Raw genomic sequence first — 17,594 nt, 5'->3', positions numbered from 1 at the left:
TACGGTTATCCCAGTTCTCTGACAGTAAATACCGAGCGTCTCCAGGGCAGCCCGGGCGGCTCAGCGTTTAGCGCCGCCTGCGGCCCCGGGCGTGATCCTGGAGAACCGGGATCGAGTCCCGCGTGGGGCTCCCTGCATGGGGCCTGCTTCTCCCGCTGCCTGTGTCTCTGCCTCTCTCTCTCTGTGTCTCTCATGGATAAATAAATAAAATCTTTAAAAAAAAATTCATCTCTTGGGGTCCTCTTTGCCCCAAACGCTGTCGGGTGACTTGTGTTCCTGTTGTTCCCACGCTAGTACGTGCAGATCCAATGACATCTCCGAATTCTTTTTTTTTTTTTTAATCAAAACTAGTGTTTGTGTCGTGTGCCCTCCCCCCGCCCCGCTGGCCATCCGGAATCCTGAGACCGCCGCGCCCGTGGGTGGGGACCCTGCTCTCCGGGAGGTCGCCCAGGTTAGCGCGCGCTGTTGCAAAGGCCGGGCCCAGCGACCTTGGGTCGGGCCGCGTGCGCCCCGGAGACCCCCCACCCCCACCCCCACCCCCACTCCCACCCCCGGGGGAGGGGGGGGCCGGGCGGGAGCCGCGGCAGGGGCTGGCGGGGAGGAGAGCCGCGGAGAAGGTGGGGAATCAGAGTCCCGCGTGTTCCTCGAGGGTGCAACCCCCGTTTGAGTGACAAATGACGAGGACGACCCGTAGGAACAACTTAAGCGCGAGTCTCCCCGGATCCGTCTCCGTCGTGGGCGCGCCTCCGACTCACCTCGCCCCCACGCGGGCTTCCCGCGCCCCTGCCGGGACCAGCCTCCGGACCCCCTTCCCCGCCGCGGGCCGCGGATGGAGCACCCCTTCGGCCCCTCCACTCTCCCGCCGGCGCCCAACGGCTCCGCACCCGGCTCCCCGGGCTGGGGCGCCAACCTCACGTCCGGACACGGGGCGCCGCCGCCCGGAGCGCCCGGCCGCCGCGTCCGCCTGGCGCTGCTGGGGGCCGTCGTGCTGGTGGCGGCGGCGGCCAACGCCGCGGTGCTGTGCCGCCTGCGCGGCGGGGGCGGGCCCGGGGCGGGCCCCAAGCGCCCGCGGATGGACCTCCTGCTGGCGCACCTGGCGGCCGCCGACCTGCTCGCGGCGGGGGGCGGCGCGCTGGCGCAGCTGGTCCGGGAGCTGCGGGCCGGGCCGCCCGGGGACCTGTCGGGCCGCCTCGCGCGCCTGCTGCGGGCGTCGGGCCGCGGCGCCTCGGCGCACCTCGTGGTGCTCGTGGCCCTGGAGCGCCAGCGCGCCGTGCGCCGCCCGCAGGCCCGGCCGCTGCCCGCGCGCGCCCTCGCCGCCCTGGGCTGGCTGCTGGCGCTGCTGCTGGCGCTGCCCGCCGCCCTGCTGGCGCCCCCGCCGCGCTGGCCCCGGCGGCTCTACGCGCTCTACGAGGCGGTGGCGGGCTTCGCGGCGCCGGCCGCCGTGCTGGGCGTGGCGTGCGGCCGCCTGCTGTGCGCCTGGCGGCGGCGCCTGCCCCGGGCCCCCGCGCCGCCCGCGCCGCCCGCGCCCCCCGCGCCCCCCGCGCTGCCCCGCGCGAAGCTGCAGAGTCTCAAGATGAGCCTGGCGCTGGCGCTGCTGTTCGTGGGCTGCGAGCTGCCCCACTGCGCCGCGGGGCTGGCGGCCGCGTGGGCGGCCGGGCGGGCGGGGGCCCGGGACGCCGAGGGCCCGGCGGCCGCGCTGCAGCTCGTGGCGGTGGCCCGGGGCGCCCTGGACCCCTTCGTCTACCTCCTCTTCCAGGCGGACGCGCGCCCGCGGCTGCGGCGGCTGCTGCGAGGGCGGCTGGGCGCCGTCTGCGGCTCGCGGGGCGCGGCGGAGGGCGCCGGGGAGCACCGGGCGCTGCACCGCCACCGCTGGCCGCGGCCCCACTACCACCACGCCAGGCGGGGGCCGCCCGAGCTGGGCTGCGCGCGCCCCCCGCCGCCGCCGCCGCGGCCGCTGCCCCGCTCCTGCTCCTGCTCCTGCGACAGCGCCTTCTAGCCGCGCCCGGGCCTCCGCCGGGGCCTCTGGCGCCGCCACGCGGCCTCCGCGCAGCACGAGGCCGCCGGGGTCCCTGCAGGTCACCGCGCCCGGCGCTGGAGCCCAGGCCGCCCCGTGCCACGCTCCCTGTCCTGCCGAGGATGACCTTTCCTACACTCTCCCCGTTCTCCCTCTCCCTCTCCCTCGCCCCCCCCGCCCCCCAGCCTGGAGACTCGGGGACCCTGGGAGGAACACTCGAAGGCACCCACTTCTTTTTGCGGCTCTGTCTCACGCTCCCGTCGTGCTCTGCATAAGCTCGTGTGGTTTGGCTAAATTTGTCGAGCTTTCGTTACGTGCTGTGTTGCCGTCTGTTTTTACTTCTTTGGAATCGTGTTTAAAGCAAGTGTACCTTCGAGGCCAGAGGAGAATCTGCCGTCGCCTCCAGGAGGAGCGTCCCCACACTGGCCTCCCGGAGGGGCCTGCAAGTTGTACCAGCGATGCTGCTGTCGGAAATGCAGCCAGGCCGTCACTGCAGAGCCACAGAGTGTCTGTAAAATAAAAGCATTACCCACAGAGCAATTAGTACTTGTTTTATTAAGAAAAAAGGGGGGAGGGGCAGCCCGGGTGGCTCAGAGGTTTAGTGCCACCTTCAGCCCAGGGCCTGATCCTGGAGACGCGGGGTCGAGTCCCGCGTCGGGCTCCCTGCGTGGAGCCTGCTTCTCCCTCTGCCTCTGTGTGTGTGTGTGTGTGTGTGTGTGATGAATGAATAAAATCTTCAAAAAAAGAAAAAAGAAGAAACATGGTAATGTGTTTTCTCAGAAGAAAATCAGCGTGGCCTTTATTTCCAGTCTTCAATAGGAAGTCCTTGCAGGAAGGACACATAAAAGCTTCCTTTAGCCCCTTTCAAATACGCACGGTTTCTTTTTTTTTTTTTTTAATTTTTTTTTTATTTATGATAGTCACACAGAGAGAGAGAGAGGCAGAGACATAGGCAGAGGGAGAAGCAGGCTCCATGCACCGGGAGCCCGATGTGGGATTCGATCCCGGGTCTCCAGGATCGCGCCCTGGGCCAAAGGCTGGCTCCAAACCGCTGCGCCACCCAGGAATCCCCAAATATGCACGGTTTCTGTAGGTGATTGTGTCTGTGCCCAAACCAGCTTTCTCGGCTAAGGTGCTGTGCTCAGGGAGCGTCTCCCGGCAGAGTCCCCAGCAAACTAGAGAAACCAAACAGCCAAGTGGTGCCTTTGGGCCGGGCTCACTGTCCCAGACGGAGCCTCCTGGAGATCTGCAAGAAGAGAGCTGAAGCCCCCCACAGCGTTGCATGTATATATAAAAAAAACCCTTTTAACAAACCGAAGGGCAATGCCTATTGGTGTAGATTGCTGAGAAAAAAGTCAAGAAGCAGATTTAATCAGTGACCTCCTCCTCTTCAGTGTCCTTGGTTCTAGAAAGAAGTGGTAACACTTATATCCACGTGTTTACCAGGGTCTTTCATCTGAGAATCTGCGAGCTTTGCGGGACAGTGCTTCCTGCTCATGCACAAATGCCAAACTAAGCCGGAGAAAGGGGAAATGTTTGCTAGAGTTCACTTGAAGAGCCAACGCTCTTTGAGGGCTTTGTTTACTTCACTGATGTATCCCAAACTCTTAAACAATATACTAGGCACTCAACACCTATTTGTTGAATGATTCATCATATGAGTCAGGCAAAGATAGACTAGATACAAGAGTCACAAAAATCTCCACTAAGCTTGATTTACCTTTTCCCAAAACTCTGTCAAAAATATTAGAGGTTTTCCTTCATCTTTTTAATCTTCCCCACCCTGCTTAGGATACTATGTGTATAATACACGAAGAATAAGTCAGCCAAAGAGAGAACACAGCTGTCTTCATGACATTATTTTTGTTCACTAGTAAACATTAATTCCTTATTTTGTGCTAAGCAATGTGTTAGGCATTGGACATACTAAGATGAATAACACACATTTTCCCCTCAAAGACCTTATAATCATATGTAGGAGACTCTAACAGTTACCTGCACAGTATCACATATGCTTTAATAAGGGTTCAAGCCTGGGTGTCGGGTCACTGAAAAACAAAATCTACAACCTCGGGAGACTGAAGTGGTCATCCCATGATGGTATGAAGAGCCAACTAATGGGAAGGGGGGAATGGGCAAAGGCAGGGATGAAGGCAGAAGCACAAAGAGACTCAAAATAGGACCTACTGTATTACTTTGAAGGCTCCCAACTGAGATAATTTAAGCCAGTTGAGTTGCTTGTTTCTGTTATCTGCAATTGAGAGCACCCTAACAGAAAAATGAGTTTAAATTTATCTTCTCACATAACAAGGAGTCCAGTGGTAGGGCTGCTCCAAAGTTGCTTAGTTGAGTAGCTTCATAAGTTCATCATCAACGACCTAGCTCCTTTTCATCTTTCTCTTTGGCCATTCTGAACCGGTGGACTTGACAATAAGGTCTGAAGCCCTGAGGTCACAAAATGGCTACTATAGTTCCAGGCATCACGTTCAAATATGACAATATCCAGAAAAGGAAGAATTTCTTTCTTTGTACAGAACTATATCATATACCCATATGTAGACCATTGCAAGAGCAATGGGGCCACCATGCTGGCTTAGATATGAGCTGATGATATGAACTGCACAGTTAAGAGGTGAAAAAAAAATGGGACTTCCATTTTTTCTTTTAAGAAAAGAAGGGAAAGTGCTTATAGGAGGACAAGACTAAACTTTTATACAACTGCCAAATTGTTAGATTGATTTCTATGATCTATTAGAGATTTTCCTCTGTGCTGTCTAAAAATTATAAGAAATCTCCATCTGGGTCAAAAATACAGAGTATAAAAACATACAGAGTATATATTTATGTAGTTAATTTGAAATTAAGCTGTATTATCCCAAGATTTGTGAAGATTTGGTTAATCTCAATTCATACTGAAATACTTTTATGTCTAAGGAACTTTCTCTAATCTTAACTAAATCTGAGCCTTGAACGTAGATCTAGGTGACTTGCTTCACATCTTTGGAGTTCATTTGTGAGTTAAGAAATTTGGAGCATCCCCTCAGAATGATCAGCATTGATCCCAGGAACCTGCATTGCTATAGACAGCTCAGAGATTCAGTTCTGTCTCCATCAAGGAACACCACAAAGTTATTTTACATTTAGACTCTTACTTGACTGGGACATACCATTCAAACTTCACAGCAAAGGTATGTGAACGGTTGACCCTGAACTTGATCTCTTTTCTAGGTATCACCCAAATAGGATATGACTAGAGGAGACCAGACCATACTTGGAGTTTGGGAGGAATCAAATAACACACTCTTACCCACTGCACATTTTCCCTTGGAGTTAGATTTTCAGTAGGCTGCCACACACAGGCCTAGACTGCAGGACTCCAGGAGGCACTATTCACATAGATGGCAGTGTAAATGTCACCACCAGGACTTTAAAGCCTACATACAAAGAATTCTATATATTTTTAAAAAAATAATTGGCTGCATGGTAACAAACAGCTAAAATAAGTAAACATGACCTATTACATAATTTGAATCAGAGAGTATGTAGAAAACAGCCAAGAGGGATCCCTGGGTGGCGCAGCGGTTTAGCGCCTGCCTTTGGCCCAGGGCGTGATCCTGGAGACCCGGGATCGAATCCCACATCGGGCTCCTGGTGCATGGAGCCTGCTTCTCCCTCTGCCTATGTCTCTGCCTCTCTCTCTGTGTGACTATCATAAATAAATAAAAATTAAAAAAAAAAAAACAGCCAAGAGTGTAACTAAAACCACAATTAGTGACTAGCTATAACTCATTTACTAAAAATAGAATAGTTGAGCTGACTTATGAAAGAGAAGATAGATTTTCTCTTAAGCTTCCTAGGACGCTTCCTGAGAAACAAAAGAAAGAAAATTAAAGGAGTTTCCCTCCCATTCCTAAAAGGTTCTGACTTGATCAAAGAGAAGACAATATAATGAAAATGAATACATTAATTTTATTTATTAACTAATTAAACAGATGTTTTGCTGATTTGTGAGGCAGTATAATGAAAAGAGTGGTCTTTAGAGCTATGGATCTGGACTTGAATTTCATCGCTACCACTTAGTCACTGTGTGATTTTAGGCTGTTTGCTGAATCTTTCTGAGTCTTGATTTTCTTTTCTTTTCTTTTTTTTTTTTTTTTGAGTCTTGATTTACTTTTCTTATCAGTAAATATGGGATTTTTTATTATCTACTTCATAGGGTTGATATATGTAAAATACTTGATGGGAAGGGAGGGGAGTCCTGTCAACAGTCTCTTCAGAGTCATCCTAGTACTCAATATATGACTGTTACTATTTTCTAACACTGGGTCGTGAGGGATAAAATCCAGTTGAGTAATATTACATGAAGGGAAGCAAGGGATCTTGAGGAATCAACCTATAGAAGATTAATGCAGCAATGGTGGCACATAGTGATAAGGAAGTTGGACCTTACAGAATGTATACTTTGCACAGTAATTGTCAACTGCCTTCCTGGCATCCATTTCTCCTTTTCTACCAGGACTCTGATTCTTGCACCTAACGCCTCTAAGGACGAGCCAAGTGCTTTGAGGGAAGCTGAACCCTCTCCCATTCGAAGACTGGACCTTAATTAGTCTAAGCATATCAAAGTAATTTCACTCCCCTTACCTCCATGGCCTGCTCAGGACTGGTCATGTGATCCAGTTAAGATCAATGAGATGTGTTGCAGTGGAAGGAGAGTTGCTGGGGCTTCTAGGAAGGAGGAAGCTCTCTTCTGAGAGAGCCATGAGAGCCAGTATGCTCTCTCCATCTCTCCCTGAATGAAGGTAAACAGGTAGTGCTGCTGGCCTGCTGGAAGCCCACCACTGACCATCAGAGGTACCAGCCAGAAGATGAATCCAACATTGTGGATATGGCAGAAAGGAGAGATGAAAAGAACTTAGGTCCCTAATGACCTCACTGAGCTGTCAGGTAAACACCAGAGGCATGCCTATTGGATGTCCTGTTAAATGAGATATATTTTCTTATTTTTTGAAGCAGTTGAGCTGGGTTTTCTGTTGTTTGTGGCAGCCAGCATCCTCTAATTGGAGGAGTCTGGCAAGAAAGAGTCTCATTTTTAGCTTACTGCATGTTCTTCATCAAAGAAATAAGACCATTCCAAGTGTACTTTTATTTAGTTCATCAGCCAGTATATATTGAAGAACTTTATTGGACACTATGTTGAGCATAGTGGGGGCAAAGGGATGAAAATCAAATATGTAACTCTTGTATTTTAAAAATGTGTATCTTATGGAGAACTACGACTTTCGTGGTAAGGACTTTGTTGAGAAATCTCAGCCTACAATTATTAATGTTATGGGACATTATTTGCAAATTCTTACCATCGGTGATATGACTCATTCATTCATTCATTCATTCATTTGTTCATTGAGTATTTATTAAAGATCCATCATGTGCAAAGTACATGTGAACTTTTATATATATAGATATATATCATTTATCATAGACATACATTCCACTTAAAATTTAGCTTTTGGATGGGAACTTAGGACCAACTATTACTGGTTGACCAAACCGGGAATTGACAACCACAAAATGGGTTGGCGTAATTATATAATGGCTTCCAGTGAATCACTCTTCTCAATACCCACCCCTAATCTTTTGCCACAGAGTCTGGGCTTGGTCATGGGACCTACATTGGCAGTGGATATCAGAAGATTATTCACAAGCAGGGTCTTGAAAAGCATATACACATGGGGCTTGCCCCTGATGCCTAACATCACCATGGCATGAAGAAGCCAGCAATGAAAGATCATATGGAGAAGGAGGCCCAGCTACTTAGCCATCACAGCTGAGTGCAGTTCCCAACTGACCCTCCAGCTAAATGCAGCCACATGAGTGAGCCCATGCTAGACAAACAGAACTGCTGAGCTAACCCCCAGATCTGTAGAAATAAGAAATCACAGCAATTAAGTTTGGGTGTTAGTTTGTTTTGCAGCAATAGATAACTAAATCACGTCAGGGTAGTAAAATGGTATTGGATACAGTAAAAATGGAAGTCAAATGACCCAGATATCAGAACATATGGGTTTTAATCTTCCACCAAATGTCAAATTGGGATATTTAACCACTTACCATGTAATCTGATGAGACTTCACACCAACCTGAAATGCAGACAACCCTAAGGGGAATATCAGGCTCAAGGGAAAGAGTTAACCCTTTTTCCATGTGGTGAAATCTATTACCAAACCCTGGCAGTTCTGGGTGTCATTTTATTAATAAGCAAGGTACTATTGTGTGTCTTACAAAATACCTGTAAGATAAATAATGAGAACCATAATAATGACAGCTAAAATTTATTAAATAATATTTATGAGCAGTAGACAGCAAAACAAAGTTTATTGAGCAAGAGAAATTGAGCAATGGTACAAAGCTCCTGAAGAGGAAGGGGACCCGAGAAGGCTGCTCTAAATAATTTCTATGAAGCTTGACATTTTACAAGCATCAACTCAATTAATCCTCACAACAACTAAAGTGATATATCATAATCTCCATCTTATAGATAAGAAAACTGGAGCTAAGGATAACTTGCCCATGGTCAAACATCTAGTAAATAGCAGAGGTAAAGTTGTGTGTGTGTGTTCGGGGGGGTGGGAGGGTCTTCATTGTTGTTGGTGTTGTTTTGTCATGTGAACAAGTAATAGCCGAGAAGTTCAGCTGAGCCTAAGACACAGGTCTTGCTCTTTGTAAGATGTGTCTGTTAGAGCCCCAGCCTGGAAACACAAGTGTGAGGTAGGAGAGAACATGTTAGATAAAAAAATGGCTACCTGAAGAATGAAATGTATTTTAGAAAAAGTATACATTATATCAGAGAGTTTCATCACTTTAGCCTCCAAACTATCCAAGTAAAGAACTAACTTGCTAGGAATGGAGGAGACTGCCAACTACTCACCAAAATCCATTTTCCCCTTTACTTATGTGGCTGCTCAGCCAGTGACTACATTTCCCAGCCTCCTTTGCATCTAGCTAGAGCCACTTAACTATGTTCTTAGCAATGGAATGTGAGCAAAAGACACATGTGGCTTCCAGGTGTGGGTCTTAAAATGTAGACCATGTGATCTTCCATGTGGTCTTTCCCCTTCCTATTGGCTGAAAAATATAATGTGATAATCACACAATGTAACAATGATCAGATTTAGCCACACAGATGAGGACAACATCCTAGAGGGTGGGTGGCAGAGCAAGACCATGAAAGGAATCTGGGTCCTTTCAGTATCTTGCAGGACATAGCCTACACTGGACAGAAAATTATGTAACAGGGAAATGAACTTCTGTTGTCTTTAAGCCACTGAGTTTTGGGAATCTCGTTATTACAGCTACCTTTTACTTCAATTTATATATTGAGGTTGTATTAGATTAGACTAAGGGATGGCTTTGCTTCTCATTTTTTGTTCCACAGAGCTTCCAGTATTTCCAGGGGAGCTTGGTGTGAATTTAAGTGGACCAAGTCTAGAATGTGAAACTCTTTAGAGGCTTGAGAAGGGACCTGGGGTCCAGAATGTCTGAACCAAATCATGCCTATGGGATGTCTTTTATTTGCCCCAAAGGACATCACTTAACCTTAGGAAACACTTTCCATTTTGAAAAAAATCTACAAATTGAGTATGTTGGAGAAACCTGATGTCCATGATTATCAGTACAAGAGCAGGCATAAAAAATGGAGCAAGCTTTGTGGTTACCCACAATAACATCGATTATTCTCTTGCCTTCCTAAAAGAAGCTTAATTTTGTTCAGGACTAACATGTTCTAACTATTGTTATGCAACAACCTATCCCAAATCTTGTGGTGTAAAATTACCACTATTATACTTACGGATTTTGTGGGTCAGGATTTGGACAGAGTATAGGAGGGCTGGCTTATCTTTCTACTATGAGACCTGGGGCCTTACAGGGGGAAGACTCAAATAGTTGGAGTCTACAATCATCTGGGAGCTTCTTTACTCATAAGTCTGCTCCCTTGACTGGAATATTCAAATGCTGAGCTCATCAGGAACTACTGACTAGAGTGCCTAACCATGGCCTTCCATGTGGCTTTGACTTTCTTACTGAATGGCAGCCTTAGAGCCTTCTCCTAAGGCAGCTCAAGTTTTCTTTTCTTATTTTTTTTTTTTTTCAGCTCAAGTTTTCAAGAGCAAGTGTTCTAGTGAGCGAAGGGGAAACCACATGGCTTTGTATGGCCTTGTCTCAGAAGTCACACAAATTCCTCTGTACTCTACTGGTTGAAGCAGTCAAAAACCTGCCCAGATTCAAAGACATAAACCCTACCTTCTAATGGAAGAAGTGTCAAAGAATTTGGTGTCATATTTCACAACTGCCACTCTACCTATCAAGGAAGATAACCCTCCTCCAGCTCTGGGATGTATCTAAGTCAACCATGGTCAATCCATTCTGCCTGCGGGTCGATTGGTTCTGGACAACGAAACTAGAGGTAAGGGCTTCTGGCAAAGGTTTCCTAACCTTAAATAGGAGATATTAGTAGAGGCAGTTCTTTCTCTTCTTCCAGATGGTGTAGGTTATAGATGTGACCTAAAGCTTTCACAGCCATCTTAAAACCCAAAGAGGGGAGATCACCTTAAGAGAAAGCCAGCATCATACAGCTCAGAGTGGAAGGGTAAAACCCCAAGTCTTTGATTATGTAGTTCAGTAGCTGAATTAACCAAAATTTGAGCTGTCCAACCTCAGATTGTCTTATGTGAAATAGTAAATTTCCTCATTGTTTAGACGTGCTGTCTTCTCTAAAGTCATCCAAGTGGATATAAGGAATTAGTATTTGTCAAGGTTTTCCAGAGAAACAGAAACGACAGTGTGTGTGTATACATATATATTTATTATAAGGAATTGGCTCAAGCAATTAGAGAGGCTGAGAAGTCCCACCGTTTGCAATCTACGAGCTGGAGACCCAGAAATGCTGGTGGCGTAGTTCCAGTTAGAGAGCAGGAAAGCTATGTTCCAGCACAGTCAGACAGAGAGTGAATTTTCCCTTTCTCCAGCTTTGGGTTCTATTGTTCTTTTGTTCTATGAAGCCCTCAATGGATTAGATGATGCCCAGCCATATGGGGGAAGGCAATTTGCATTAGTCAGTCTACCAATTCAAATGCTAATCTCATCCAGAAACACCACAGACACACCCTAAAATAATGTTTAACCAAATATCTCAGCATTCCTTGTCCTAGTTAAGTGGATACCTCAATTAGCCATGACAAGAAACTATGGGTTTCTTTAAAACTTCATCCCAGATAGGAAGTGTCAATTATGCCTGCAAATTTTTGTTTCTCTCTCTTCCTGAATGTGCTCTAAGCAATCTATCATTTCGCCTAATTCTTTTAAGTACAGAAGGATACAGCTGATTGAAAATTTAGACTGGATCATCATCCAGAAGGTTATACTAAAACAAATTATGTGGATAACGCAATCGCAGACATTTAAGAACCACTCTACAAGCTGTGAACTTCATCCCTCTGGCCAATGAAGTCACACCACTGTGTTAAAGGAGTATTAGAACTGCTGCATTGTAAATAAGGCAGCAAACATGTAGCAAACATTTCCTCAGCTAGCTGGTTGGGAGTTTTTTAAGGGCCTTCTGAATTTTTAAAAAGGATTTGTATTCTTCACTGAGCATTTATCATTATTGCATATTTTTTTAAATGTAGCCATTGAAAGCCTGACCTAGGCCAACATGTTCCAGAGTATACTTTGTGAAGCAACAGATGCTTCCATATTAATATATCATAAAGGAAAAAAAAAAGTTTCAAAGTTAAATGTTTAGAACACTAGGTTAAATAGGTCTCTCTTTTTAGTTTTTTATTATGAAATACACAGAAAAGTTGAAGAATAATACAAAAGAACACCCACATATTCACCACTGAGATTCCACAATTGTTAACATTTTGCCATCTTTGCTTTTACATATCTATATATATTTTGCTGTTTTTGAATAACTTGGAAATTAGTTGCCAACACCATATCATTACATTTCATCTCTGAACACTAAGACATTCTTGGATAACCACAAGAGCATTACCACACTTAAGTTAACAATTCCCTAAGATTACCTAATACTCACCGTATTCAAGTTATCGCTTTTGTCCTCAACATAACTTGAATAGATTTTTTTTTTCCGTTTGAACCTAAATCTAATTACAGCGTACACTCTGGCTTGTTATGTCTCTTTAGTTTCTTCTATTGTAAAACAACCTCCCTGACCTTTATTTATTTATTTTTTTAGATTTTATTTATTTATTCATGAGAATACACAGAGAAGAGAGAGAGGCAGACATAGGTGGAGGGGTGGGGGGAGGAAGAGACATAGGTAGAGGGAGAGGGAGAAGCAGGCTCCATGCAGGGAGCCCAACATGGAAGACACGGGACTCGATCCCGGGTGGATCCTGGGTCTCCAGGATCACGCCCTGGGCTGAAGGCGACGCTAAACCGCTGATCCCCCACCACCCAGTTTCTTTAAAGCAGTACCTCTCAGAACCTTCAATAATGCTAAGTACAAAACAATGCTCCAAGTGAACACCTTTTAGGAACCTCTGCCTTCTTCGAAATAAAACTTCTTTGGGAATTGTCCCCACTTCCAACACACACACACACACACACACACACACACACACACACACACACACACACGGCTTCCAGCAGTCACATATGGACTTTGTAGCCTGATCTCTAGGGCTAGTCCATTAGAACCACGTCCTGAAGACTAATGCAGATTTAAGGGAAAAGAAGACTAGAATAATTAGGATAAAATACTCAGGATAAAATACTTTTATGTGAGTTCAAAAGTGATACCAAGGGGATCCCTGGGTGGCTCAGCGGTTTAGCGCCTGCCTTCAGCCCAGGGTGTGATCTTGGAGTCCCGGGATCGAGTCCCACATTGGGCTCTCTGCATGGAGCCTGCTTCTCCCTCTGCTTCTCCCTCTGTCTGTGTCTCTGCCTCTCTCTCTCTCTCTCTCATGAATACATAAACAAAATCTTAAAAAAAAAAAAAGTGATACCAAAAGTAGGATATTGATAATGCCTATACTTCGAGGGAACAGGCAGTAGAAATACGGTGAGTTAGGGTCATGGAAAAGGATGACCAAATTGACACATACTAAGATAGAGCCAGCTTGGACAATCCCAGAGCAAGCATGATCTTAGATGTTGATCTGATGGAAGGTTATCTTCTCTTGGGGATCATCCAAGTAAAGAAAAATTTGTTTTTGCATAAAGCCTTTTCTGGGAAGATCCAGAGGGAAAATGTCTAGGCTAGAAAGCAAGGAGAAAGTAAAAGGAGGGAAAGAAGGCACTCAATTTGGCAAACAGTGCACACAGCCGATAAAGAGACCAACAAAAGAAGCAAATTAACCCATCAGAAACTCATCCAAGCCTTTCTAGAAGGAACAAGGGCACAGTAGAAGGGACTAAAGCATTGAAGATACATTTGGCCATATGCAGGCAAAACCTGGAACATTTCAGAGTTGAGGTAAGGCAATGGTTTTGAAGAGCATGTGGCAGAGGTGTTCTTCCTCCCTAAAACCTCAGGAAACTAGATTCAGAAGCATTAACAGCATTGTCAGAACTGTGCCATAAATTGATACCCCAGGTGGAGCAAAGGTGAATAATACTAGGGAATCATCCTTGGCACCATTCTGCATGAGCCTCATCAATTCTATAACAAGATGGAGAGAAGTCAGACACTATGTCAAGACTTCAAGTGCTGCTCTCAAGAGATGTGGAGACCCTGACACTAGACAGATCCACCTTTAATGCTGCACACTCATGCCAGAAAACACTGGGCTCAGCAGAGTGTTAGATAGCACCACACAGCCTTAACCCTTGGCCTCATGTGAAGGGATTTCAATTGGACCAGCATTCCTGGACTCTCTCCACTGTTGGAGCTATGGGGGTCAAATTAAAAACAAACAATAACAATCAGAACCCAAACAAACATCCTCCCTTTTGGGGTTCTAAACCAAATTCTAGGGAGAAACCGAGGTTCAGAGATTAAATCCTCTAATAGAGTAAAGCCGAAAGATAACAAAATCCAAAGAACCATAGTTCAAAAATCAAAATTTCCTATCTTATATGAAATAATTAAAGACCTCCTTGAGTGCCAATTTCACGTAGCCTCTGCTGGAGAGTTCCCTGAAGCATGGGGGATTTGTGGATCCTTCCTTTGGCAGTGGAAGCTGCAGACTGCTCTCCCTGAAATGAGGTATTCCTTTAGGACCTCTGAGGTTCTATTTGTTCAATTCCCATCTTATGATGAGCCTCACTCTTTCAAAGAGTTCAAAGTCTTAACAGGAAGCAGAACTTTATTGCAGTTCCTCACCCCCTACTCCTAGAACAAAGGTCAAGCAAAACGGTACTCTGACAACCCAGTACTTGATGTCACCAAAGACTCTCTGGAATAGGCTCAGGATATGAGATTAGAAACACAGTTGGTAGGATGCCTGGGTAGCTCAGCGATTAAGCACCTCCCTTCAGCCTAGGGCATGATCCTGGGGTCCCGGGATTGAGTCCCACATCGTGCTTCCTGCATGGACCCTGCTTCTCCCTCTGCCTGTGTCTCTGCTTCTCTCTGTGTGTGTCTCTCATGAATAAATAAATAAAATCTTAAAAAAAAAAAAAAAAAAGAAAGAAAGACGCTTGGTCTTGGCTTCCCCAGGGTGGATGCCAGTTAATAGATGTAGGTTGTCCAAAACTACAACCTGTGAAGTAAACTGGGAGAAATCTGCTCATAAAAGATTAATTTAGCATCACGTTAACAACTCTGGGATGGGGAGAAGATCTATCCATGCATTTACCTGACACAGAGGCAACTGAAACTGCTTTCTTACAAGATCAAAAGTTTGTAAAGGTGGAGGCCCTTGCATTTCCAGGTGTCTTTCTCTTCTTACAGATCAAAAATCTCTTCATTGTCATTTCCATTCTGAGTTCTCCTACTTAATTGAGCAGGGCCTCTATGCCATGCCATGGAGCTCTCTTGGAGCATATATTTTCAGCCCCGTGCCTCGGTGACTATTTGCCGTGACTTTGGCTAAGCAATCTGCCTCTAGGTACACTTTCCCCAGCGCCATCTGGACTCAAAGAGACGGTGTGGAGTCACTTTGAGCATGCGACATCTACACGAATCCAAGGCTAGTCCTGCCATGCTTCCCCTTCTGGACCAGAATGCAGATGGAATTTGGAGCAGCCCAGGCAGTGCTGCCTACCCACGCTGTCATTGGACAATTTCCAGTTAGATACTCACTAGCGCTCTGTAGCGGGCACAGAGCTCAGCCGCCTTGCAGTTTAGATGCAGCTCAGAGTAGATCCAGGTTTCAGTGGGCGGGAGGGGGAGGCTCTCTTTAAGAAAAAGAATACAGAATAATAAATTTTTTTAAAAAAATTAGATATGAAAGTGAATATTCAGAATGGGCAAATAATCATGAAAAATACAAATATTAAAAACCAAACATGAGAGCAAACATTTACTAATTGCTAGACACACCACTATCACACTTTTTGCCTATATCTTTTGTCTCCCTACTCTTCACTCATTCCTTCACATAATAACCATTTACAAATATCTTACATACAGAGAATAGAAAGATAACTGGATCTTTCCTAAAGCATAATCTTTTTTTAATCAAAAGAAAGCATAAAACAAATAGTAGTCTTAGTATAGGTTTGTGTACTTATAGACACAGAAATTATGATAAATTCTGTTTCATATGATTTCCATCAAGAAAGATACATGAATTTATAGTTTATAGGCTGTCTTATTGAGCATATCCCACGTGTACTGTTTATGAGAATAGAATCACGTGTTTACAATTTTACCAAAAGTCTAATGATAAGATAGGATTTTCCATAGAATAGTTTCTGGCTCTATCTGTTCAAATCTTATTTCTCTTCCAAGACTTTCATATTCCCTGCTGCAGACACCACAGCCGTTACATTTTGGTAGAACACTGGCCTGCACGCGAGCTTATAAGAAGAGCTAACACTGGGATTATTTTTAGAGGCCGTTTTTACACTGGGAAGGCCAGCAAAACCTTTACTATGCACCACAACTGACTGCCAACCATATAAATATATCCCATCAAACACAAACTAAATGCATTTCCAACTCAAACTGCCTCCTAGCCAAATCCCAAAAATGCCTGTGCGATGGAAGGAAAAGAGACAATGGCCTTCATCCCCGAAGTTAGATCATCCTACTTTTGTACATTTTTTACAAAATTTATGACAACTATTCCGTTCTCTCTTCTCCTTTCTTCACAAACAATTCAGTCCTAAACCAGTAGGGAAGACAGAGCAGGGTGGACACCTATGCTGGCTATGGGGTTGGGGGAACATACAGTGGCTTAGAGAGGAGTGACAGCCAGTGGGGTGGATGGCCACATGGTAGTGTAGTGAGTTTGGTTCAAGTTGAGTGAGAAGGGAATAGAAGTACAGCCCTGCCAGGGCTCAGAATCCAATCTACGTGAAATTCCTGCCAAAGATTCATAATCTGAATCCCCTAAGGACATGTCAGACAAAGTGCAGTTGGGGGACATTCTATAAAATACATGGCCTATGACCTTTAAAAATGTGAATGTCACGTTAGTGAAAGCCTGAGAAACTGTCCCAGACAAGGAAGCCAAACAGATATGACAACTAAATCATTCTGAACTGGATTTGAAGATTAAATGTCAATGTTAACTTCCTGATTTTGACAGCTGAATTGTGGTTATGTAGAATGTTCTTATTTGCAGGAAATTTATATACTAGAGCTTTAGGGGCTGATGTGGCATCAGATTGGCAACATACTTTTAAATGGCTGTTGGGGTAGAGTTCTCTGTACTACTTTTCTATAATTTTGTGTGCTTCCAGATTATATTAAAAGGATATAAAAGATGACTGTGGGAATACATTGCTAGAGTTGCTCAGGACCTTGGAAAGGGCTCAAACATGTGAGGGGACCTGAGCTTATGTTTCATTAACTTCACTATCTCTAACTGCAGTAAACATTATTCTACGTATGTACCCAAAGGCATTTTTTTCCTGTAATTTAATCCTGGCCTTAGCTATGTCTTTCTTTTCTTTTAATTTGTTTTTATTTAAGTTCGACTTGCCAACATATAACACCCAGTGCTCATCCCATCAAGTGCCCTCCTCAGTACCCATCACCCAGTCAACCCTCCACCCACCTCCCCTTCTGCAACCTTTTATTTGTTTCCCAGAGTTAGGAGTCTCTCATGTTTTGTCTCGCTCTCAAATTTTTCCCACTCAGTTCCCCTCCTTTCCCTTATAATCCCTTTCACTATTTCTTATATTCTTAGTATGAGTGAAACCATATGATGATTGTCCTTCTCCAATTGACTTATTTCACTCAGCATAATACCCTCCACAGTTCCATCCATGTTGAAGCAAATGGTGGGTATTCGTCCTTTCTGATGGCTGAGTAATACTCCGTTGTATACATAGACCACACCTTCTTTATCCATTCATCTTTCGATGGACACCAAGGCTCCTTCCACAGTTTGGACATTGCTGCTAGAAACATCGGGGTGCAGGTGTCTCGGCGTTTCAC

General features: G+C 45.5%; 2 protein-coding genes across 2 annotated transcripts in view; one reads left to right on the top strand and one right to left on the bottom strand.

Annotated features, from left to right (window-relative positions):
• LOC112653876 (nascent polypeptide-associated complex subunit alpha, muscle-specific form) overlaps window positions 1-17,594 on the bottom strand; it is a 133,622-nt gene that overhangs the window by 26,242 nt on the left and 89,786 nt on the right. Inside the window, exons 4-5 of the mRNA XM_049108205.1 lie at window positions 15,288-15,382; window positions 2,385-2,523 (exon numbers count right to left, since the gene is read on the bottom strand). Coding sequence (XP_048964162.1) covers window positions 15,329-15,382 — 54 coding nt within the window. The 3' untranslated portion in view covers window positions 2,385-2,523; window positions 15,288-15,328. The remainder of the gene's footprint in view (window positions 1-2,384; window positions 2,524-15,287; window positions 15,383-17,594) is intronic.
• Window positions 582-2,391, top strand: GPR150 (G protein-coupled receptor 150). Its single transcript, XM_025438190.3, has one exon. The coding sequence runs from the start codon at window positions 830-832 to the stop codon at window positions 1,994-1,996; it is 1,167 nt and encodes a 388-aa protein (XP_025293975.3). The 5' UTR covers window positions 582-829; the 3' UTR covers window positions 1,997-2,391.

The sequence above is a fragment of the Canis lupus genome, chromosome 3 (assembly GCF_003254725.2).
Source record: "Canis lupus dingo isolate Sandy chromosome 3, ASM325472v2, whole genome shotgun sequence".
NCBI classification, from domain to species: domain Eukaryota; kingdom Metazoa; phylum Chordata; class Mammalia; order Carnivora; family Canidae; genus Canis; species Canis lupus.
Note: the sequence above shows the minus strand (reverse complement) of the source record. Positions and strands in the feature narration are given on the sequence as shown.

Bases quoted from the DNA above. Each gene is read 5' to 3' on its own strand.
- GPR150 (XM_025438190.3), top strand. From the start codon at position 830: ATGGAGCACCCCTTCGGCCCCTCCACTCTCCCGCCGGCGCCCAACGGC.